Source organism: Desmodus rotundus, chromosome X (genome assembly GCF_022682495.2).
Source record: "Desmodus rotundus isolate HL8 chromosome X, HLdesRot8A.1, whole genome shotgun sequence".
Taxonomy (NCBI): Eukaryota; Metazoa; Chordata; class Mammalia; order Chiroptera; family Phyllostomidae; genus Desmodus; species Desmodus rotundus.
This window is the reverse complement of record NC_071400.1, coordinates 59,752,376-59,775,933: the sequence shown is the minus strand read 5'-3', so window position 1 is coordinate 59,775,933 and position 23,558 is coordinate 59,752,376. Positions and strand designations below refer to the sequence as shown.

The window sequence follows — 23,558 nt, the reverse complement described above, 5'->3', positions numbered from 1 at the left end:
ATGGCTTGCTATTTTTAAAGTTTTGTTTCAAATGGCTTGTGCAAAAATGGAAACTAATTTCAAATGTGATGTTATCATTTCCCATCTGTTTGAAAACCATGGATTCAGATGTCCCAGGGTATGAGGAGGGTAATACCCAAAGTCGGGGGCGGGGGAGGTGAAGGTGAGCAATGGAAGCCAGAAGTTTCCTGGGCTCAGAAAAAGCTCCCTCTCAACTCAACAGAGAAGAAACACAATGACCATAAGCATATTTGCCATTATATATATTTATTTTCTCCTTTTGGCTATTTACAAAACTTTATTTCAGCATATTTTTTAGAAGCATAATTTTATGTTTCTTCATGTTATCCTTCTTTGAAGTCAGAACTGGTCAAGTCTTTCTCATGCAAGAATTTATATTTAATATGAACAAAGGGCACCGGTTATTTTGTGGGGTCTTTGCTGCTCTGCACCCCTTTGTGGGTCTTGTTCCTCCTCCTTTCCTGGTGTTCACTGCCTGGGCCCAGCACCTGTCCTGGAGACATACATGCCTGTGTGCGTAGTTTTAGTTTATTCCATCTGCCTCCAGAATGACACTGCCTTGGCTGCCTTTTGAAGATTTCTTTGGCATTGTGGTCAGTTGCACCACACCTGGCTACCTTCAATTCTGCTGATGACTATTGACCCCAGGGACACAATTTGGCAAGATGGTGGGTGCAAAGTCTCACACATGTTGAATTAGCAAAGGTGAACCTGACCAACTGGGGCTATTTCATAATTGAAATATATGAGAGAGACACTATAACACCCTCCCCATCCCAACCCTGAAAACCCAACACTGATAATAAAGATTTCATATTGATCACAGGACACTATACAACAAACACAAACACACTGCACTTTGTAGGACAAATCACAATTTCCTTTGATGCGCAGCACCACAGTAGGGTACCATGCAGGTGGATAACTTAGCAAATGCATTCATTAGTTAATAGTTCAGAGGGTTAGCTCTTTTATGTACAGAATAAAGAATGGCCACAGTCTCAGCAAAACACAGCTCTAAATATGCAAAGAGATTGCAGCAGCCTCACTATTAACAACATGATATGGATTGTAAGAATACATTTACAAGTTCTGGTATGACCCAACAGATCATCTGCTATCTCTGCGAAGGCACCCCACAATGGCAGACGGAATGGGTGAGAATTTGGTAGGAAACATGTCATACATCCCCACAATAAAATGACGCTTTGGAGAAATAGACAGTATTTTTCCCATAGTAGTGACGGAGAGGGGATTCTAGGGAGAAAATTAATATGATAGTCCATGTGAGGAAAAGAAAGGGAAAGTGGGTAGAGGAGTAAAGTGGGGGTTGCTCCATCCCACACTCAGCAACACTCTTCCCTCTTCCCAAACTCCAAATATCACCACCAGCACTCTCTGATTGGCTGGGGCTGGCAAAGTCTCCATGGGCTGAACCCCAGGAGTGCCTTACTAGATACTCTGGACTTCCAGAGTTACTTGGTTTGAGGTGTGGAGTGGGAGGGGATATAGGCAGCCAGTTAGAGGAGGGTGTGCCTGTACCACTGGGGACAGCTGATGAGGGAGCTCAACGACAATGCTGAAGACAGAACATACACAGAACATGACAAGAGAAGATCTGGCAATTTTCAGGCTAAAATGGTCAACTCCATGGTAAACTCAGAAGGTTCAACTTTCTGAAAAGGTGTCATTGCCAGACCTCCACCTCACCTTGACACTTAACCTCACACAATATGAGTTGCAGTAGAGTTCAACACATTGCAGCACATTAGGGCAAGATATTCTTTTTAAGGTATACTAATATATCTAGCTACATGGATCTATAAGATATTTACAACTGGCCTCTGTACCTTCTTCAGGGTTTGAGGTCTTCCTGTGCACTGCTGCCAGACATATCTTAAAACCCCTTTTTTGTCCCCCACTGCTCCAGTCTCTTTCGTCAGTGTGACCTCACCCTAAATGAGCTGCTTACCTCCTACAGGGCTCAAAGGCCTTCCAGGATCCTGGAAACCCAAACCCAAACCAATCAACCAATGTTTAAGCTTTTGTGTAGTCATGGTAGGAGCTTCATATGTAGGGTCATTGCTTTCCCTCCAACCTGGATCTCTCTGTGAGGGGTGTCCAAAAGAAGCAATCTTAGACATTCCAGTGGCAACTTTCTTGTTCTTATCTGTCTTACAAATTTGTTGGTGTGTGTGTGTGCATACAAGTGTAAACGCATGTGATTGTGTTTGTGAACATATGTGTGGCTGTATGTGTTTGTGCATGTCCGTGTGTATATGTATATACTGATGAAAGTGAGTGCCCAATGTGTGTAATACATGTATGTGTGACTGTGTAGGTCTCTGTGGGTGTGAACATGTAGGAGGCTATATTTATATGATGCCTATATAGAAAAGAAGAGGAGAGATGACAAGCTGGGCTGAACTAGGCAGTCAGTCCCTGGCGCTCTTTGTATTTCTCTCCTTGGTCAGACTTCTCACCCCTTTGACTATCTCTTTCCTTGGAGGAGGTGGAAAGAGGAAGTTCCAAATCCAAGGCTGAAGTTCAGCCAACAACCATCCCAGGGTGACTACTAAAGCGCCCCTGCCCTGAATGGGCCCACCAAGACAGTCCATGCCTGCAGCCATCTCCCAGGCACCTTTGGTTCTCTGCATCCGGTTGCTAGCAGCCAGTTCCCTGGGCCATTTCCTCACATCACCCACCTGCTTGGGGCTGCCTCCAAGGTCAGGCTTACAAGGTGATTGGAATAAAGGGATGAGTTATAAAGGCAGTAATATAACCATCTCTCCAGTTCTTTGCTCTCTATATAATACTTCTGTTCTCAATGTATCTTCAAGGCATCCCAAACATGTCCTTCCAGGACAATGCAAAATGCTCTTCACTCCCAGCTCATTCCACGATTGAGCACTTCCTACCTCAAGGCACTAAATTATCACTTCCTAGGACTCTAGGACTACATTCACTTCTTCTGTGTCTTCTATCCAGGAGATAGCACAGATGGGTGGAGGGAGAAAGACAGGAGTGGATAGGGATCAGGAGATGCTGCTCCTTGGAATAGGAATTGAAATGAAACAGTTAATCAGCCTGGCCAAAGAGCTCCTCCCTCCTTATGTGGGAACAGGCCAAGGGAATTCTGGTAGTTCTAGAAGAGCCACCAATAAGAAATACATACGCTTTCAGGTGTATTTCCTTTCACACCTATTCAAATCAGATAAATAAACATAGGTATGCACACATGCACTTGGACACACAGATTACACCCATGTGTATATGTGCAAGCACACACATACATAACTCACAAGTTTACATACTCTTTCATAGAGGTGTGCACAAGCATATGTGTATCCACACATTGTTATATATACACTCTTATACATACCAATAGAGATTTACACTGATATACATATAGCTATACAGCTTCTTAAATAGTTGTATGTGCACACAGAATCACCTTGATGCACACACACACACCCTAGTATACACAGAAACACAGTTAAAAGGGGAGGTGGCTGAGGGGTTTTAGGGCAGGCTGCCTAGGGAGGAAGGAGGCCCATAGGCTGAGTGCTTGGCAAATCTTGTTCCCCCATGGCCTCCATCAATGAGGTGGAGTTGCTTGACAAGTTGGAGCACAAGCTAATTTCTAGTTCCCTTAGGAGCCCCACTGGGTGGGCAGCGACCATATTCCATATGTTCGGTTCACACAGGCCTCTTCCTGCAGACATGCTCCAGGTGTTATAGAATTAGGTCTGGTGTGTGGCAGAACCTGAAGGAGCACCCCATTTTTAAAAGGGAGGGGAGAAAAAGGGAGTGCCTCGATTGGGAGAGTTAAGAGGACAGGAAGAAGGAAGAGTAAGTGGGGTGGCTCTACCACTCACTGCCTGAACGTCCTCAAGCTCCATTTTTTCCCCTTGGAACACTGAGGACAATGTGCTTCGCCTTCCTTGACTCACAGGGCCTCTGTGAGGGTCTGACAATGTGATGGATCAGTGAGCTCATTGACACTATGCACTGGACAAATAGAAAGGATTAGTATAGAGATTCACAACAGTTGTTCATTTGCTATCCTAGATCAGATGGTGAAATAGCAGGTCAGAACTTTTCTAACCATAGTCTTTTTTCACCAAGTGCTTGCTCTGACTAGTGATCAACTCAGCATCTGACCTATACACATGTACTAAACTACCTATTGGAGTTCTGAAGCAGAAATATAGACAGGAGAAGTTTCAATTCCTCGAAAGATGCCAGTTCAATTTGGGTAATCTCCAAACCGACATCACTCACTCTCTGCAAGCTCCTGCTAGGAAAATGCTCTCACTTACCCTGACATCTTCCTAGCATCTTGACTACCCACCTACATTCCACTCCCAAACCTGTGCTACAACAACACACTCTCAAAATACAACAGAAAAACAGTGGGGAAAGTCAGTTTCAAAATTCTTCAATTTCCCTAGAGCTAGTCCCTTGCACTTCCAAGCCAGAGCTGCCCACCTCCCGTGTACCCTAGCCTAATCAAGCTTGACTTTCTTCCCTAAAACCCTAAGCAGTAGGTGAGCAAGGATCATAATCCCTAACAGGAAAAAGAAGGAAAAAAGTAATGAAAAAAATCGACACTTCAGGGGGACAGAACAGCCCCCAGAAATGTTTGTGTGTAAGGCTCAGCTCCTTCTTCTGTCCCTCAGTCTGGCTCCTCTCTGTCCTCTCAACATTTCCAGGGACTTTTCTGTGCTGATTAGATGTTAGAAGTCTTTGAAAAGGTGACAGTCTTCTAGCAGAAACGGAGAATCAATGAGCTATTTACCCTCAACTCCTCCTCAATCCTTTTCCTTCAAGCCAGAACACATTCTTTCCAACTACTCTCCACCTCATGTTTATAAAGAGAAAGGTAAAACTGATTCAACTGCCCAAAAACCCCAAAAATAAAACAAAGAAAAGAAGGCAAAATAAAACCAAAAGAAACTGTGAAAGGAGCACAGCACAGTGTCCCTGCTGCTCTGGGGCACTATGGGACTAAATAGCATTGTATGGCCAGTAAACAACATTGAACACCACAAAGGCAATAGGGAAGATGATCCGGGACCACTTATCAACCTTAGAGACATAGTCAGGGTCAAAGAGATCGTACAAAAACCTTTCACTGAAGGAGTACCCAGGGCTTGGGGGGCAACTATCACCAGACTCTGAATTACTGTCCTCGTCTTGATCAAAGCCCATGAAATTGTCACCATCACGGCTCCAGGTAGTGTCATCATCATGCTGGAATTGCATCCTAAGGTCAGGGTAGCCACATTCAACTTTGACATCATCAGGCATGCTAAGGAACTCCTCAGATCTTCTAGGTATCTTACCAGGGTTGCAGCATGCTTCTTGCACACACCTCCGGTTGTGGACATGCAGGGCCTGCTCTGAGGTGGAGGAGAGATCATTCAGGCTTTCTCTTATGGCCAGCCAGGACTGGCCTGAGAGAGAAGACAGTGAGCTGAGGCTTTCTGAGGTGGCCAGTGGGGCCTGCTCTGGAATGAAGGTCAAAGAGTTGAGGCTTTCTGGGCTTGCCTGGCAAGCCTGCAGTGATCTAGAGGGAGGAAAGCCACCTTCATCTTTGATGCTAACCTGATCACCCTTTGAGGAGACAGTAGATAGACTCAAGAAGTCAGGAGATTCAAATCCTACATGTATAAGCACTTTTGGGGAGGGAGGAGGGACAGGTCCTTCTTCATCAGCACTTGTAATGTGATTGTTGATCTCTTCCACTGACAGAATCTCCTCTTCCTGGGGTCTCTGGTGCACATGGGGCTGAGGAACAGGACCAAGAGGCTGTTAGCATGTAAGAGAAATCCCTGGTGGCTGCCAAACCTGTGTTACCCTGCGGCAGCTGCTCCCTCTGGAGTGTTGTGGGGTGGACAAAGACAAGGTTCCTCAGGCAGGTGAGATTGGGTTCTCTGTGCAGGAAGGGGTGGTGCTTGACATTAAGGTAACACCAGCAGCAAAAGCCTCAGCATGGCTTTGGGAGTCAGAAGATCAAGGGGTAGGCCAGCCACTATGGTATCTGTTTCCTTCTTTCAGCCTACCTGTGCTCCCTTTCCCTCTGGCTTCATTGCTTGCTCTTGGAAGCATGCTAAGCAGACCAGATTTGAAGGCCAAAGGTCTGGGTAAATCTAGCCCTGCCACTTACTAGCCTTGTGACTTTGAACAATGACTCAACTTATAGAGGACGATTATTTTTTCTACTTCTTTGTTATCTGGTATGTGTATGTGTGCATTAAAGGAATTACTAAAAATGTGGAAGGGTCAAGTGCTAAGCTTAGGCTAAAGAAGTATTCAGGGAAAGCTGATTATTAGTCAAAATATCAAACCTGCAGGCTCAATACCTGGTAGCGATAGCGGTTCATAATTCTTCGGGCTCTCCTATGTTGCCTATGACGGCGCCGAGTTCCTCCTCGGCTGTAGAAAAGATAGTTGATGAAGACATATTCCAGCAAGGACAGGAACACGAAGAAGAAGCATGCAACCATATAGATGTCGATGGCCTTGATACAAGAAAATTGGGGGAGTTTATCCCGTAGATGTGAATTGATGGCATTCAGGATGAGCATTGAGGTCAGACCTATAAACATGACACAGGTGAGTGAAGTTCTTGGCAAGCCATTGGGCTCACATCATACAGAAAGGGAGCAAAGGCCAATCTGGGGTGGGGAGGGCCCTCAGCATAAAAGTCCTTCAGTTCTCTAGGCCTGAGGGCCTTTGCTTTTTGTTCCTGCTGCCCCATCTTTACACCCAGCCTGTGCTTTGATGGTTCAGTGACTTCCCATTGCCATTAGGATCAAGTTAAAAATCTCCAGCTATGGTTTCACAGTGACTTATATCCCCAGCCCCATTTTGCCCTATAATGACCCTTTCCCCTTTTGCCTTCTAGTCCACAGGCATTTCTTTATCCCCTCAATACTAACTGAAGTCACATCCCTAGAAGGTTTTGTGAGTCCTAAAATATTACAGGAATATAAAGTTTTAGTGTAGCATGTGCTCCTAAGGAAGGAGGCTGAGGAGTCTGCTTCACAGATGGTGAGACAGAAACCAGATGGGGATCTGAGACACTATTCTTCAGGGTGGGGCTAGATAAATTTAGGAGCTGACTTCTTAGGCCCCTCCATGGTACTACTCAGAAACCTTTGATCCTCTCCATTGCTTATCCATGAAATCCCAATTGCTTAAACTGTATTTTTAAGGTCTTCCTAAGTTATCCTAGGCTTTTTTCCTGCTTGCTCTCCACTTCCCCAGCTCCTGCTCCACGTACTCTATAATTTAGCCCCTTTTTAGGGCCCCTGTGCCTTTAGCTGAGCTATTTCCCCTTTTAGGGAATGCCAAGTCTTGTGTCTCTGCCTCCTACAAGTCTTGAAAACCCAGTTCGTGTAACACTTCCTGGTGCAGTTTTACCCAAGACATGGGTCACTTCCTCCTGGACTCCAATATCATCTGTGTAAGCATTCCACTAGATACTCATTGAATACAGCTCTTCTGGAAGCTGTCTGCTGCCTAGTAGGGCATTATGGTATGTTGCTTAATCACTGTTTGTTGTATTGCATTTCTGATCTGTATTTATGACTTGCCCATTCATTCATGTATCCAGAAAATAATGAATTCTTGTACTTTGGGCCCAACATATGAAGATCGCAGCCCTGATTTTTTTCACACCTGTCTCCAATGTTGGTCTCCCTGCTGAGGATTGGCTAAGTACCTATACAAATGCCTGTTGGGTAGGACCCATCTTGTTTCCTTTCCTGTGCAGTCACATACTATTCCCAGTACTCTTCTCTTACTCTCAACTTTTTTCTGAGTGAGATGATCCAAGTGCCTCTCTGGGACTGGGGGCTGGGGAGGATAGTACCTACCCACTGTTACCCTGGTTACAGAAAATTTATAGTTCATCCAAAACGTTATCCAAGAGCCAGTGGTGATGAGGACAGTAGGCCAATAGATTTGCACAAGGTAGCTGAGAATTCCCCTCTGGACCAGAAACCGCAGTATCAGGCGTACATAGGAACCTGGAAGGGAGACATACTGATATCAGGGTGGCAAGGTTAAGGGTATTTTCAGGGTAATGTAGAGAATGGAGGAAGAGGAACCAATGGGCAGTTCAGCCTCTAATACTCCAGCCTGAGCAGTCTGCCAAACTGACCACATTTGCTGCCTTTAGGCCACTGGCAATGGCATGTGTCAGTAGACTGCTATGGCAGAGCAAGCTTGCTTTCCCCTCCTTCCTTCCTTCCTTCCTTGCTTCATGTCAACTGAAGTTTTGAAATGGGAGAGGCATGACGTGTTTCAAAGCTGCAAAGAGATGGAGGATGAGGGGCTGGCCCTGGTAGGAGGCCTGTTTTTATCAACAAGAGCATGAATCCTTTACACGTGTAGAGTGTTAAACCTGGCGAAGTACTTCCACACCCATTTCCTTATTTGCAGAGGGTAAGCAACTGGGACTTTATGAAGGGATTTTGGAAGCTTCCAGAAGCAGAAGGAAATAATAAAGGAGGCAGTGCAGAGTGCAGAAGTCTGAGGCAGAGGTCTCAAGGAGTTTAGTAGGGTACAATAAAAAGACAAGAGACAAGAAAGGGGTCAAACCCACCTGTGTAGAAGCGTTCCTGTTTGCTAGTTACTGTCTTTCCTAGGAGGGTGAACTGAGGGATGTGTAGCTTCTCAGTCCCCTGGACAGCATTATCATCGCCTTCCCAGTATAACATGATGTCTTCAACTGTGTAGCCATCTGGGAGATGGAGAGAAACAGAGTCAGTCTGTCTTAGAAAACAGGCATAAGCAGATTTCACATCAGAGCAGTCTGTGGAATCCAAAAGATGGTCAGAACCTGCACTTCGAGGGCTTCCTTTGTGTTTTCCTGACTCTGGGCATGGACAAGGGAGGCACTTGAAAATAAAACTATCAGTTTGGAGATTTTTAGCCAGGAAGGGAAGCACAGCAAAGATATGCACTCCCACCCACTAGCTTGTGCACAATTTCCCAATAGCAGGGTACAATTTCCCTGTGGGACTTTATACCTTAAAGGCCACCTTCTCTCAGATGCCATATCTATCTATCTATCTATCTATCTATCTATCTATCTATCTATCTATCTATCTATCTAAAGTAGAAGACAAAGGGAGAGGGAGGGAGTAGGGGAGATATGCCATCCCTCTCACTATCAAGTCTGTGTTTGGTTTCCTGATGATCACAACCACAGGTAGGGAAGAAAGGGCCACAGGAGATAGACGTACAGCTCTCCACCTCCAGTTTGCAGGTCTGCTTGTCCAGAGGGAAATTCTGCAGATTCATAGAGCAAGCTGCTGTGGTGGTGAGTCTGCAAAGAAAAAGCAAAAGGAAGGAAAAAGTGAGTCTAGCCCAGTCAAGCAACCATTCCTGAGAACACTGCAGGGGTGAAAAGGAAGAGTTATCCCAAGGACTGACCCATCTCAACACCTTCCTATACTGACTGCATTAGAGCCGGGCCCTCCTTCCCTTTCTCCATCTCTTCTTTTTTCCTTCCTTCCTTCCTAGAGGAAATATGAGTTGCAGTTGTGTAGGGAGGAGAGAGGAAAGTTTTGTGACAAAGAAACCAAGAGATCTGGCAGGACTTGAACAAAGAACACATGTATGGCATGTCAGGACACCTCAGGGTGTCAGAAAGAAAAGGGCCCTTGAAGAAACTGAATGCAGAGAAATAAAGATGGCTTTCTTGCTGAAGAAGCAGTAAGGTTGTCAAGAGCAGCCCCACATCTGCTGTGCAGTGGTCATGGGCAGTCCTCAGGTACGGATGTGAGCAGTGGTCCAGGCCCATCTTTGGCCATGGAAACTGCTCCCATCCCACAGTGCTCTCATCTCTGTATATCTGCCTATGAGAATACTGTGGACTAGCACAATGCCAGTGAGTATAATTGGATAGGAGGGATTAGCATATCTGAGATGGGCCATGAAGTGTTGGACAGGGGCTATAAGTTGCCACGTGTTGGGTTTGTGAGAGGAATCTGAGGAGGGGTCCTGGAGAAGCCAGGGAAATGGGAGGAGTTACTGGTGCAAAAAGGGTAATTTTAAAAGCTCTCTCCAGCCTCAGCTGGGCAGCTCTGCCCCACCCCTCATCCTGCCCTCCCCAGCTGCTAACCCCAGCCTAGTGCCTGCCTTTCAACCCTTGAAGTGGTTTCCATTTTGCACAGTGGGTATGGTGTGTGTGTGTGTGTCCCTTCTGTGAGTCTGCCATGCAGCAATAATCAGGTGAGGTCCCCTTTAAATGAAATAAGTGTGACCACTGTCCTGTTCCCTGCAAGCTTTGTTGTTCTCTGGCTCCAGTGCCTTGGTCCATGGGAAAGTGGATAGAGAAGAAAGAGGGAAACAAGAGACAGAGCAGGAGCATCCTAGAGAAAGAGAGACCCAGAGATAGAGCTGAACCCTGGTGCTACCTCTTGGAGAAATTTTCTGAGCTAAATTTCTCTGTCACGCTTGTCTTAAGAGATGGTTTGTAACAGATGATGTTGTGAGGAGAGCTATGGTGGCCATCTGTTATGCTATAAATAGATCAGTGAGGATTTCCAGCATGCACACATTCTGTGTGTACAGGGTTATAGACAACAGACCCAAACTGCACACCCCTGGGCCCCTACATGATGCAAATATGAGCAGTGGCAGAGATCGGTCCCCCTCCCTCATTGCATGGGCTTCGGTAGTTATCTGTCTCTTTCCCTCCCTTCATGAGAGAGAAAAGACACAAAGATAAATAACAGAATGTATTAAGCATTAAGGCAGAGGGAGAGCTCTTCCAGTTGAGAGAATCAAGAAGGAGCTTTTGACGAAGAGGCATTTCACTTAGCGATTGAATGATGGCCAAGATTTAGATTCACAGAAAGGGCCTTTTCAGACAGAAGCAACAGCAGAAGCCAAGGTGTGGGGACAGAACAGTCAATGATGTGTGTAGGAAACTGGGTAGGATGAGTGAGGGAACAGTGCAAGACAGGTTTGAAAAGCAATGGGATCCTCTATGTGTCCCTTAGAGTGCATTCGTGGGCTACTCAGTGGGAAATCTGCCAGGAGGATCCTTAGGCCCCTGGGGAACTCACCGGAGGCCATACTGAACTGTTCCATCTGGGTGAAGCTGAAACATCCGATTTTCCACAGTCATTTCATGCACAAAGGCATCCTTGCTATTTAGAAAGTAGCAGTCAGGGACCCACAACTTCTCAAGCATCCGATAGTCCAGAGTCAGGTTCAGGTTAGTTTCATAGTATGCTAAACGTGGATCTTTCCAGGTCTGATGAAAAAATACCGTGATAGTATAGTCCTGGGGAGAGAAAGGTAAATCTCAATTGTAAGCGAGGTTGTCCAGCTCCCTATTTTCAGAGAGTGTGTGTATGTATGCAGGTGTAAGAAATACATTATAACTATAGATGAGTAATGAAACATATGTAAGCATGCTAAATGTCAGCTACTTTTAAATTGTTTTTCAATTACAGTTGTCCCCATTTTCCCCCATTACTCTCCCCCATCCTAACTATTCCACCTCCCACATTCAATCCTCCCCCACCCCGTTGTCTTTGTCTGTGGGTCCTTTATACATGTTCTTTGACTCTACCCTTCCCCTTCTTTTCCCCCTTACCCCCTCCCCTCTGATCACTGTCAGTTTGTTCTTTATTTCCTTTCATATCTCTGATTACATTTTGCTCACTTGTTTTGTTGATTAGGTCCCACTTAAAGGTGAGATCATATGGTATTTGTCTTTCACCGCCTTATTATACTTAGCATAATGCTCTCCAGTTCCATCCATGCTGTCACAAAGGGTAGGAACTCCTTCTTTCTTTCTGCCGCATAGTATTCCATTGTGTAAATGTACCACAGTTTTTTTATCCATTCATTTACTGATGGGCACCTAGGCTGCTTCTAGCACTTGGCTATTGTGAATAACACTGCTATGAACATTGGGGTGCATAGGTTCTTTTGAAATGGTGTTTCAGGGTTCTTAGGGTATAATTCCAGCAATGGAATAATAAAATGAACCTCTGGTAATTAAAATTCAGGTTAGGTAATAGAACACTACCAAGAACTTTCAAGCTTCAATACATCTCTTCCAGAATATACTTCCCACTCCTCCCATCAGTAACCATTTAAATCTTATATTTAAATGACAATTCCCTTGCTTTTTGTTAAGAGTTTATTGTCTATGCATGTACTTCTAGGAAACATATTATTTAGTTGGACCTATTTTAAGATTTTTTCCCAATGGAATCATCCTATATATATTCACAATTTTCTTTCATTCAACATTATTTGTGATATTCATTCAGATTGCTGTATGTAAATAAAATTTGTTCACTTGCATTGCCTGCATATTAGATAACATTTCCTTATGTAAACATACTATGTACATTATTGTGTGAACACACTATTCATACCAAAATCATAATAAGAACTATGAAATGGAAGTTCCATGTTACACCCCGCTCCAAGAGCAGATGAGAGTTTCTGACTTTTGATTTTTGTCAATCTGGTAGACATGTAATAGGGTCTCATTGTGGTCTTATTTTGCATTTCACTGATTAATAGAAAATTCAAGCATATTTTCATAGAGTCTGGTTCTCTCCACAGCATAGAGTAGGGGTGCCAAATTCATTTTCACTGGGGGCCACATCAGCCTCATGGCTGTCTTCAAAGGGCTGAATGTAATTTTAGGACTGTATAAATGTAACTACTCCTTAACAGTTAAGGGAGAGGTTGTCGCTGCCACCAGGTGTCAATCTGGTGGCCACCTGATTATCTTCACAAAAGTGAAGTTTCTGTTCAAATGTTCTGATCATTTTGTTTGTTTTTTAATACTCTATTAATCCACAGGAATTATGTATATTTCTCATATCAGCCCTTTGTGTTGCAAATACCTTAGTCCACTCTGACTTATCCTTTCACATTTGTTATACTGGTTTTGTTTGTTTTGTAAAAGAGAAGTTCCAGAAGATATGGCTAAACAGAATTTTAATTTAGTTGAAGTTACCAGTGTTTATTTTTATGTTTCCTATGTTTTTTTTGAAGTTCTTAGCTACCATAAAGGTGCAAATTCAGTATCCTATATTATCTTTTAGAAACTTTATAAGCCTTTTAGGTCTAGAATATATCTGGGTTTACTCATTTTTTAAATTCCATGTGGTTTCAGTTTCCAAAACCTAATGTGTTTCTCCACATGAGCTCTGTTGCAGGTCAAAACAACTGGAGTTGGCTTATGACCCTGCCTCTTGTCCCATGTAATTTGTCTCCAGTCTTATGGATGGAGTTAACACACTTACCATAGTCATTTCTGAGATATGGTCAATACTGGAGATATACATAGATATTCCCACAGGCACAGGAGCACCTACAATACAGGAAGACCACTATTACATGCAGGGTAGGTAAAGGGTAAGAGCCAGGCTGCCTGGGTTTGAACCGCATATTTGACACTTCCTAGCTGTGTGACTTTAAATAAGTTACCTAACCTCTCTGAGCCTTAGTTCCCTCATGGGTAAAATAGGGATCATTTATAGCACTGATCTTATAGTTAATGTAGGCCAAGTACTTAGAGCAGGGCCTGGCCCTCAACACACTAAAATGAAGAAATTAGGGCAATATAAACAGAAAATAAGGTGATGAAGCATTCTAGTTATAAATGTTTCCCTGATTGGGAACTCAGGAGCAATGAGCCCCAAAACAAGAACTAAGATTTTGGGTGTATATGAGCATATTTGTGTGAGTGCATGCAGGTGTCTGTGTTTGAGGCAATGTGTTTTTGTGTGAATGAGTGTGTGAGCTATGTACATGAGTTTATGTGAGCATGTTCACATGTATGAGTAAATATGTGTTCATGCGTAGATGAATGTGTCAGTGTGTATATAAGTGTATGTGAGCATGTCTGTGTGTGAAAGAATGCATGAGCATGATTGTGTCTTTCAGTAGTAAATGTGAGCACATGTACAAGTGTGTAGGCACGTTGTGTGAGAGTGAATCTATGAGTGGGTTCATGTGCAAATGAATGTGTTTGTGTGTTAGTGAGTGAATGTGAGACTATGCGTGAATGTATATGAGCTTGTTAATGTGCAAAGAAATGTGTGAGTATGAGTGGATTTGGGAGTTTATCTCTGTGTGTGAATGTGTGCGTATATATGTCATGTATATGAGTGAATCTGCATGTATTCATATGAGTGAATTCATGAACATATTTCTGGGCTTACATATATTGTGTGTGAGTAAATATGTAAGCACATGAAATCATGTAGGCATGTTGCTGTGTGAAAGTGAATATAGGAATGTGTTCATGTGCAAGTGAATACGTGAGCATTTCTGTACTTGTGACCTTGTCTGTCTGCAAATTTGTATTTTCATGTATGTGAGCATGTTTGTATGTGAGTGAATGTGTGGCCATGTACATATATGAGTGGACGGGAACATGTTTGCATGTATGGTTATTTAAATATTAAATATTTTAATGTTTTTGAGGGAGCGCATGTGTGAGCATCTCCATAAGTGTAAGCGTATTCACATGGATGTGAGTGAGGGTATGTTTGCTTGTGAGCCAGTGAGTCTATGAGCACCTTTCTGGGTGAGTGAATGTGTGACCAGGTGCATGCATTAGAGTGTATTGTGTGGGAGTGAATATGTGGGTTGTCTGTGTGAGCCTGTTCATGTGTTAGCATATTTGTCAGCATGCCATGTGTGAGCAAATACATGGTTATGTCTGTGCATAAAGTTGCTGTGTTTACATGAGTGTATGTATGTGTTGAGTCGCGTCTGTGTTCATATGTGTGAACATGCTCATGCATTCATGTATGAGCATGTTATGAGCATGTTTGAGGGAATGTGTGTGTGGTCATGTGAACATTTTTGCATATGTGAGTTGATTGGTATTTATGTGAGTAAATGTTTGAGAATGTAAGTGAACTTATGAGTGTGTGACTGTATGTGTTTGTGTGAGTGAGCAAGTTCATTATTGAATATGTGAATGTGTGTGTGGCCTTGTTCATATGCAAGAGATCAGTGTAATAAGTGATCATACTTATATACTCAGACCCTTCACATATGAGTGTATGTAAGCATGTTTATGTACTTGAGTGAATGTGAGCATGTCTGTGTGAGTGTATGTGTGTTTGTGTGTGAGTAAATGTGTGACCATGCCAATATGCAAGTGATTCTATGGGCATATTCATGTGTGTTAGTAGGTTACTGTGCAGATATGAGTGAAATTTGAACATGTTAATGTGTGCGTGCAAATTGGTAAATATGTGGACATGTTTGTGTGTATGAATGAGTGTTTGTGTAAGAGTGAATGCATGAGCTTATTTGTGTGCAAGCATACTAATGTGGGAATATGTGTATTTGAATGCGTAAGTTCCTAAATGTGAATGTCTAAGCATTTGTGTAAATTTGTGTGATTGTAGATGTGAGCGTGTTTATGTGTGTAAATGTGTGAGCATATATTGTGAGCATGTGCATGTGAATGAATGTCAGTGTGTATATATGTGTGAGTAAATCTGTGAGTATATTGAAGGGTGTTTGTGTGTATTAATGTGTGTGACTGAATGTGTGTGTGTTTCTGTCTACTGGCTTTCTTTTTCAGGCCTAGGTGTGAATGCTGCCCACTCAAATGTGAACAGGGATGTGAAAATATGTACTAAACTATAAGATGGTAAGATGGTGTGGAAAAACACATTTTTATTGTTTCCTCATTTGCTTAAAGCTGCCTTCACCCAGCTCCACAGCTAAGCCATTATTCTACGTGCATCACATCACACTACTGCTATGGAAACACGCATGATGCTTGCAATTCAGCCTCCTGGCTTCACTGCAGGCTGACTGCCCCAGAAGCTGAGCACCAAAGTGGGAAATGTGTAATTCCTATCCCACTGCTTCAAAAAGCAAAGTGCTATTGGGAATCAGTGTATGGATGGCAGCTGAGAAGTAAATGGGCCTCTGTGTGAGGGCATAGCCCAGACTCCAGCGTTCAGGGTTATTGTGAATAATTCCTAACAAAATACTCTGTAGTGACAGAGGTTTCTAGAAACAAAGTTATTTATTACAGCCTTTCAGGTTTCCTACATGCCTTCAGATGAAAGCTGTATTAGGCAGGTATCAAGCCCCAGAGAGGCCGGGCAGCTATCCCCTCACCATTTCACTGTACTGTCAGACTTCTCATCCTAGACCATTGGTGCCACTCAGGCAATCCTAACCCTTAAAGAGCATAGCTCTGTCCAAGGGCTCCCAGTTAAAGGGGCAAATGTGAGCTGAAATGCAGTTACCAAGCCATGTATCCTGGCTCAAGGATGTAGTCTGGGAGAAGGTGGCCTGGGACCTTTTTTAAGTTTATCAATATAGAGGCGATACCTTATGTGCTAGCAGGGGTTCAAGATATGAACTTAGCTAAAGTATCCCACATCCCTGAAAGCAGAACAAAAGGGAGCAAGAAGCTTCCAGATAAGGTGTCTAAATGCTCTCTCTGGGTTGATGGCTTCAGCCCCATATCCCATTGCTATCCCTTCTGATGGGCTCAGGAGGTTGGGAAAAGTGGGAGAGGGTAACCACTTCCCTCCCCTGGGAAATTGTGCTGCCCTAATTCCTCTCTCCCTAGAATCCATCAGAATGCCAGAAGAAGACAAATAAATAAAGGAATGATGATGACGTCCCATTTGTTCCTTCACTCCACACCCATGTAATGCGAGGTGCTGGGCTAGATGAAATCCTCAAGGGACCTTCCTCTGGCAACACTGTGGAGTCCACTTCTCTTGCCCAGAAAGAAGCAACTTTGTTAACATTCCCTGGCTCCTCCTCCTCCTCTTCTCAAAGGCATAATATGGCTCCCTATTGAAGCTGACTACAGTTAGGTGTGGTCTTTGCATGTAGGGTGTGGTGTGTATGTGGCCTTGAAACTCGATTTCACCTCAGACACAGAAGGGAATTTGACTCTGTCTAGTGGGAGGCTTTATAGGTTGTCCTGGGTTCCCCCAACCCGGAATCCCCTGACCCAGCTATCCCATTGATTGCTTCCCCCCACAATATAATAGCCATAGACTTAGAGCCTATAGTGTCTCCTTTTGTGTAAATGCTGGAAGGTCCTGTGTTGTCCTGGTACTCTCACCTTCATCTACTGTTTCGCCAAATCAGGGACCAATCTTTTCTCATATGGTGCAGTATGCATGCTTATAAGTTTAGTGTAACCCAAGAGGCCAGGCATAGCTCAAAATATGGTTGTCAGGGGCCCTGGAGATATTGTAAACAAGCCACACCTGACAATCCTCAGCAGGTCCTTGCCCCTGCTCCTTTCCCCTGGCCCTGGGTGCTTTCAGAGATGGCATCTTGAAACAGTTTGGTATACTTAAATGACTGTTGATCAGCCTTTGCTGAGAAACAAGAGAACAAGGAAAAGAAAATGTGGTAACTACTCCCTTGACACCCACTGGGGTTTGGTGCAACTGATTCAAAACCAGTGTCATGCAATGGGATGTTGACTGAGCCCTAACACCTGAATTCCCATATTGAAAGAGGTTGCCTTCTGCTCTCCCCCCTCCTGCTTCCCAGTCCCAGTGCACACTCACCTTGGATCCTGGGGCTGCACCTTCTGTCCTCATGGAAGGAGCACACAGTAAAGGGGACACTAGTGAAGTCTCCCCACTCTAAGCTTAGCCCAGGGTGACCACGTTGGTTTTCAAGGTGCCTCCCCAGGCAAATCATAGCTTCGTCCAGCATGGCCGCAACCCCCCACCCCCACCCTCACTGGTCTACTACAGGGGAAAGTCCCAACAGTTGTGTACCCTTTATGGTGGAGGCATTGTGTATTCAAAAGACCTCTATTCATATGTATAAAAGTGATCCATTAGCATTTATTAATCTACTGCAGTGTGGGAGGTCTACTTCTACCACCTGTAAGAAGTAGAGTGATCTCCCTGACTTAGCCACCCTGTGTTTTAGCTCCTTCTCTGTTCCTTGAGAAGAAATGTGACTAACCTCTATTTAATGCACCCTTTCTTTTGTTTGTCCTTGGTTTAGGTTTCCTGGGTGTTCCCTGGGCCAGAGGATGCTACTCCTGTTCTGTGGGTTGCCTGTAGCTTAAAGGCCCTGTGGTCTAGGTCAGTTGCCCTTTCCAAGGCGGTAGGTTAGGTAGAGATATAGGGAGAAACTGATATATTGGCTTCCTGGAGGTTCACTTTGCTTGTCATTTCTTATCTCTGCGCTTGAGATCTGAGTGCGAGGCTAAGGAGTTTGAATTTTATTTGGCAGTTAAATAAAGGCATCAGAAGTTCCTGTGGTAATCCCTGGACAGGTAGCTCAGTTAGAGTGTCATCCAGATATGCCAGGTTGCGGGTTTGATCCCTGGTGGAACTTAGAAAGAGCACTTAGAAGAAACAACCAATGAATGCATAAATAAGTGGAACAGAAAATCAATGTTTCTCTCTCTCTCCGCCCCCCCTTTCTCTTTAAAATCGGTAAAAAAAAAAAAAATCCTGAAGTGATCAGGCTGGATTTATAAAAATCACACTGCCTGCAGTGTGCTAAATGAAATGAGCTTGGTAGGAGCTAAAGGTTTGGGGAGGGGGGGCAGAGGCAGCAGTGCCCAAGACCAGGTGGGTGGGTGAAGTAGACCAGACAGAGAAGACAATGCCCTTAGTTTTGAGCTAGGTGAGTAAGGAGAGTGTCCACGGTGCCCAGAATGTGTGCTCAAGTAGAAGAATTTGTGCCTTCCCCATATATGGGGCAGAAAACTCTAGTCTGAGAAGCATGGCCTGTGTTTTGTCTGGCAAACCCATTTCTGGGTTAGCATTTTTCAGCCACAGCAGAAAGTACAAGCTTCAGGCTTCCTCTGTGCCATTGTAATGGAATGTGTGTGTGTGGTGGTGGGGGGCAGAAGGCCTCTTGCATAAGAAGGTAGAGAAGTGGGGAAAATTCCAGGGGTAGAGCAAAAGGCCTGGGAGTTCTCCCAGTAGGTCTCCACAGAGGAGAGATATTAAGCGTTGAGCCAGGAGAGTGCCACGGATCAGTTTACTCAGTGGGGCTGCCTTATTGTATCTCAGCTCTGTTTCACCTAACACGAAGGCCTCCAGTGTCTGGATGTGTCTTACCTCCAAAATTTGGTCTCAGACGGGCATCATATTGCGATAACACCCTGTCCAAAATCTTGTGAACCACAGCTTCATTTGCACAATTTTTGCTAAAACAGAGAAATCATCAGTAAATGTCATATTGCTTCTCAGAGAACAAAGACCAAAGAACACACCAGGCGTCAACTTGCCAGGGCTTCCCTTCTCCTACACACATGCAGACATGTACAGTCATACATGTACGCATCTCTCCCTGCTCCCCTCCCTCCCCACAGTGAGTCAGCCAGAAGAGAAGCAGTGACGCAGACTCCTCTTTCCCCCTCCCCCTCCGTAGCTTTCATCCAGAGGATGGGGCACACAGATTGGATCCTTGTTACCAGGCAGGATTCTGGGTGGGGAAGAGAGGAGCCTATAGGAGATGTGGAGAGAGGATGGAGTAGGGAGGTGGAAGCCCCCAGATAAATGCATTACTTCAACTCCCTAAGGAGCCCCACCTTAACATCAGCCTCGATACAGCTTTCTGGGTTGGTGGGAATCCTCCCAGGGACACCTAATTGCCCCAGGAAATGTCACATTCTACCCTCAGTGCCCTCTTGAGCTGAGCCAACCAGTTTACATTCTCTGGGCCAGTCATATTACCCCTACCTGGGCTAGGACCGGGCATTTTGTTATCACATTTTATGTGAACCTTCTTTTTGTACACCTGTTTTTAGGACTTGGCATACAGCATATGACACAGAGACAGGGTCTGGCTAATGTAGCAGAGATTTATGACCCTCACCCAACGAAACCATTTCGGATTTTTGAGGCTCAGGTCTGTCCTTAAAAAGACTTGTATTCTGGGAGCAGGTATCTCTTTGGCTAAGCATATGCTTCCAGCCTAGATGTGTTTTGGGTGAACATATGTAAGTGAACCCAGCTCAGCCCCATAAAGCTGGCATTTCTAGAAGTCTCTGATGTGCTCACCCAATTCACCTAGATCTTTGGTGGGTCTCTTCCCCAAGAGGAACTTGTGAATGAGAAAAGTCCTGGGTATCACTATGACTATTAGAATCTTTGATGCAATGACCAGGGAATGTCAGCCCCTGTAAATCTCAGTGTGTGTGCATGTGTGTGTGTGTGTGTGTATGAGAGAGAGAGAGAGAGAGAGAGAGAGAGAGAGAGCGAGCGAGCATGTTCAGTAGCACAGTCAGGTATGTTGGGTGGGGGTGAGGCCATTGCAGAGTTGTCTGCTGGAACCTTTCCCAACTATCCCTCCCCCTTTTTCTGAATACATGTTCATTTCTGGTTTGCCATTAAAATTATGTCCAACTACCTCTAGTGACAAAATCTCATTTTGTATCATTCCAAAGTGGACACATAAATTCCCGAATTAAAGTAATGCGTTCCCACCTGTTTAGGACCACAGGTTTTCTATATGCCCCACTCAGGTTCCTTGGCCACTGCAAATACACATTTCTGTGTGATCGACATGTAAAGGCTGACTGTTTAATACCTTTTAACATATTTGCATACCCAAAGAAACTTGAAATCAAACACAGAAAAAAAACCCTGAATCTTCAAGTGATTTCACAGCAGTATGTACAAAAGTGCATCCATCTCAGACCACCCGGTTACACCGTTATACAGCCACCAATCGCATTGTCTGGGCTCCTGTAAGGTCGAGTCAATCATTTCTGTCTGCGGCATCAGAAAAGCTCCTCATCGCTCAACATGCACACGCAAAAACACACACGCGCGCGCCTCAGGGAACAGACTAAAATGCGCACTCAAACAGGTGTCTCTACTGTCTACGTTTTGAGAATTGCCCATCACCCTGTACTACGTCCATCCCAATCCCACAGATGCCAAAAGACGTGACTGCGAAAAAGCTGCCCATGTTCTTAGTCCCTGGGGATGGATGGCAGACCCTGGGGTGAGGGTATCCTCTCCCCACCCCCGAGGCTTCAGTTTGGGCACACGCAGGGCTCTGTGAGGCGCTACAGAAACAGGTGGGCTCTAGCAGAGGCCTCTATTTCAATCGGTCACCCCCACTCCCACCCAACTCCCCTCCGGGGACCGGCAGGCAGGGCCCAAGCGCCAGAGCTCTGCGATCCAGGGTCCAAGTCTTCCCCTAGCCCGCTCTGTCCAAGAGGCTTGAGGTTCCCTCCCCCGACTCTGTTGCCGCCCTGCCCGCCCAGGTGGCATTGGCTTACCAATTAAAGACGTTCTGGACGACTTCAGGCACGGTAGAGGAGAGCTCAAAGTGGAATTCCGGGAGAGGAGTAGTGTCGTGGCCCTCTGCTAGCCAGGTCCTGATGAGCAGCAGGAGCACGGCGGCTCGCAGCATCCCTCGGATTCCCATGGCCGCAGGGCTCTGGCGGCCCAAGAGCGCCCCGGAGAGCTGACTGCCACCAGGGACAGGGAGGGAGTGGGGGCAGTGCAGGGAGAGAGGAAGCTCGGGGGTCGCTAGGAGTCGCCTCTATGGAAAAAGTAACCAATGTACCCGGAGCAGGGATGGGGGGAGGAACAGCCCCCGCAGCTCTGCGGCAAGCAACGCCCCTTGGACGCGCCAGGCAGCCGTGACTGGGCCCTCCTCCGCTTGCTTCTGGCTGCGACCGGGCACCCACTGGAAGCTCAACTGGCTCCACCCACTCAGACGGCACGGCCCAACCAATCCGGCTGGCTCCTGGAGCCGCACTAAAAGGCGCGCACTCCTGCCTCCTCCCGCAGCTTGCGCGCTGCAGGGCAGCACCCCCTTCCCCCGCCCCTTCAGGCCACTGCAGTCTTCCCCAGGTCAGCCTTTGACAGACAGGGGCGGGACCAGGCTCGGGCGGAGGTGGGGGGCGTGGGGAGAGCTGGACACTGATGTGCGGCTAGGGGAATGGGCCTGGTCCTGCTTTTCCTCTCTGCAAAAATGTAAAATGTGTGTTTGTTTTGGAAAAGCGTGTTCAAGAGTTTTGGGTGTGTGGGGTGGGGTGTGTGAAGGGAATGAGATGATTTGACTGTTCTGGCTGAATATACGTTCTGAAAGAGCCTTTCACATTTGGGAATCAGGAGGTATCTGACTGATGTTCATTCCAAACATGCCTTGCCTCTGTGGAACCTACCGGTGATCACCAATGGATTTTATGACACAGGTCTGGCCATAACAGGAGTGCCCCTCTATAAGGATGGAAATTGAGCTCCAGGAACCCGAGAGTTTCTTGAAGACTTTAATTTCGCAGACTCTTGACCCCAAGTTTGAGTCCCAGGGACAAAGCTCAGGGAATTGGAAGGGTTTACCAACTGGGATCTCCCTGATTTGTGACTCTGTCCCATAGCCAGGGCATGCAGAGTTGAAGTGAGAGTCTATGGCTGATACCATGGAAGGAGAAAGAAGACAAAGGCCAGTAGTATTTTGGATGTTCAAGGGAGTTATACCCTGGAGAGCAGGCCATGACAATGCTCTTAAATTCTGGCTCCATTTCGTGGAAAAGCTCTTATTATTTCCACTACCTCGAATACTGTCCTATGAAACAGAAGGATCTCAGAGGATAAGGAAAATTCTCCACCCAGTCCCCTCTGTCCTTTCCATCTCAGACCCATGACAAAGCAAACTCAGAAAGAGGTCCCTCAGAGCCCATGGACCAGAAGGGCAATCAAGAAATAGACCTCAGTCATGCTCACTAGTGCTGAACCTCCTAAGGCAATGAGAAAGATTGCAATGAAAATAAGTTTCTAGTTAACTCTTGGTTAATTAGAACATTCACACAGAAATACAGCCTTCTTCCCCTTTCCCTCAGTATTTGGCAAAGTGAGTTGGGATTGCTCATGCCCAGCAGAGGTACAGTTGCCTGGTTGGCTGAGGTTCCCCACAGCTAAGGGTTTAACTCTTTATCCCTGCTTTCTAAACCATTTTAGAATCAAACTTAAAGTCTCATAGTTCTCTGCTTTCTTTTAATGAGCAGAGCACCCTCATGTCTTCTTTTCCTTCTCTTTCCGCTGCCATTGCAGCAAACACTCTCTTTCCCACATGGGTGCAGAAATAAAAAAGGATGGTGGGACCTATATGTCACTTACTATCATATACAGGAGTGGATCAGTCAAACACACTCCTGCTGCTATTAGTTCTGTTCCCATTGTCGCTGGTCACCCAGGCACCTTTGTAGAGACAATCCGTACTTTATAAAAGTAGAAGGGCTATTCCAAGTCATTTTCCCCAAACACCTGGATTATAATATGAGGAAACTGAGGCCCAAAGAAGGAAAAGAGGAAAAGGGATTAACCAAATACAGAAAGGTCATATAACCCTAGACATCCAAACTAGAATCCCCATTTCCAGGTTTGCCTATTTCCAGATATTTTTTTCATAAAACAATTATGAGTTAATTTGAGCCAAAGTGATGACATATGCTGGGGGGGGCACGATTTCAAATGTTACTCTCATTAAATAAAAAAAAATCTTTATTGTATTTTTTCCATTATCATTTAGTCCCCTTT

At 45.1% G+C, this 23,558-nt stretch overlaps 1 protein-coding gene across 1 annotated transcript; it reads right to left on the bottom strand.

Moving 5' to 3' along the window:
• Positions 1-261: 261 nt before the first annotated feature.
• GABRQ (gamma-aminobutyric acid type A receptor subunit theta) lies at positions 262-21,681 on the bottom strand. The gene is made up of 9 exons (XM_024551187.3): positions 21,293-21,681; positions 19,119-19,207; positions 13,323-13,390; positions 11,112-11,332; positions 9,282-9,364; positions 8,639-8,776; positions 7,908-8,060; positions 6,390-6,625; positions 262-5,814 (listed from the first exon to the last, which is right to left on the bottom strand). The coding sequence occupies exons 1-9, from the start codon at positions 21,439-21,441 to the stop codon at positions 5,032-5,034; spliced, it is 1,920 nt and encodes a 639-aa protein (XP_024406955.2). The 5' UTR covers positions 21,442-21,681; the 3' UTR covers positions 262-5,031.
• Between the last annotated feature and the right edge of the window lie 1,877 nt (positions 21,682-23,558).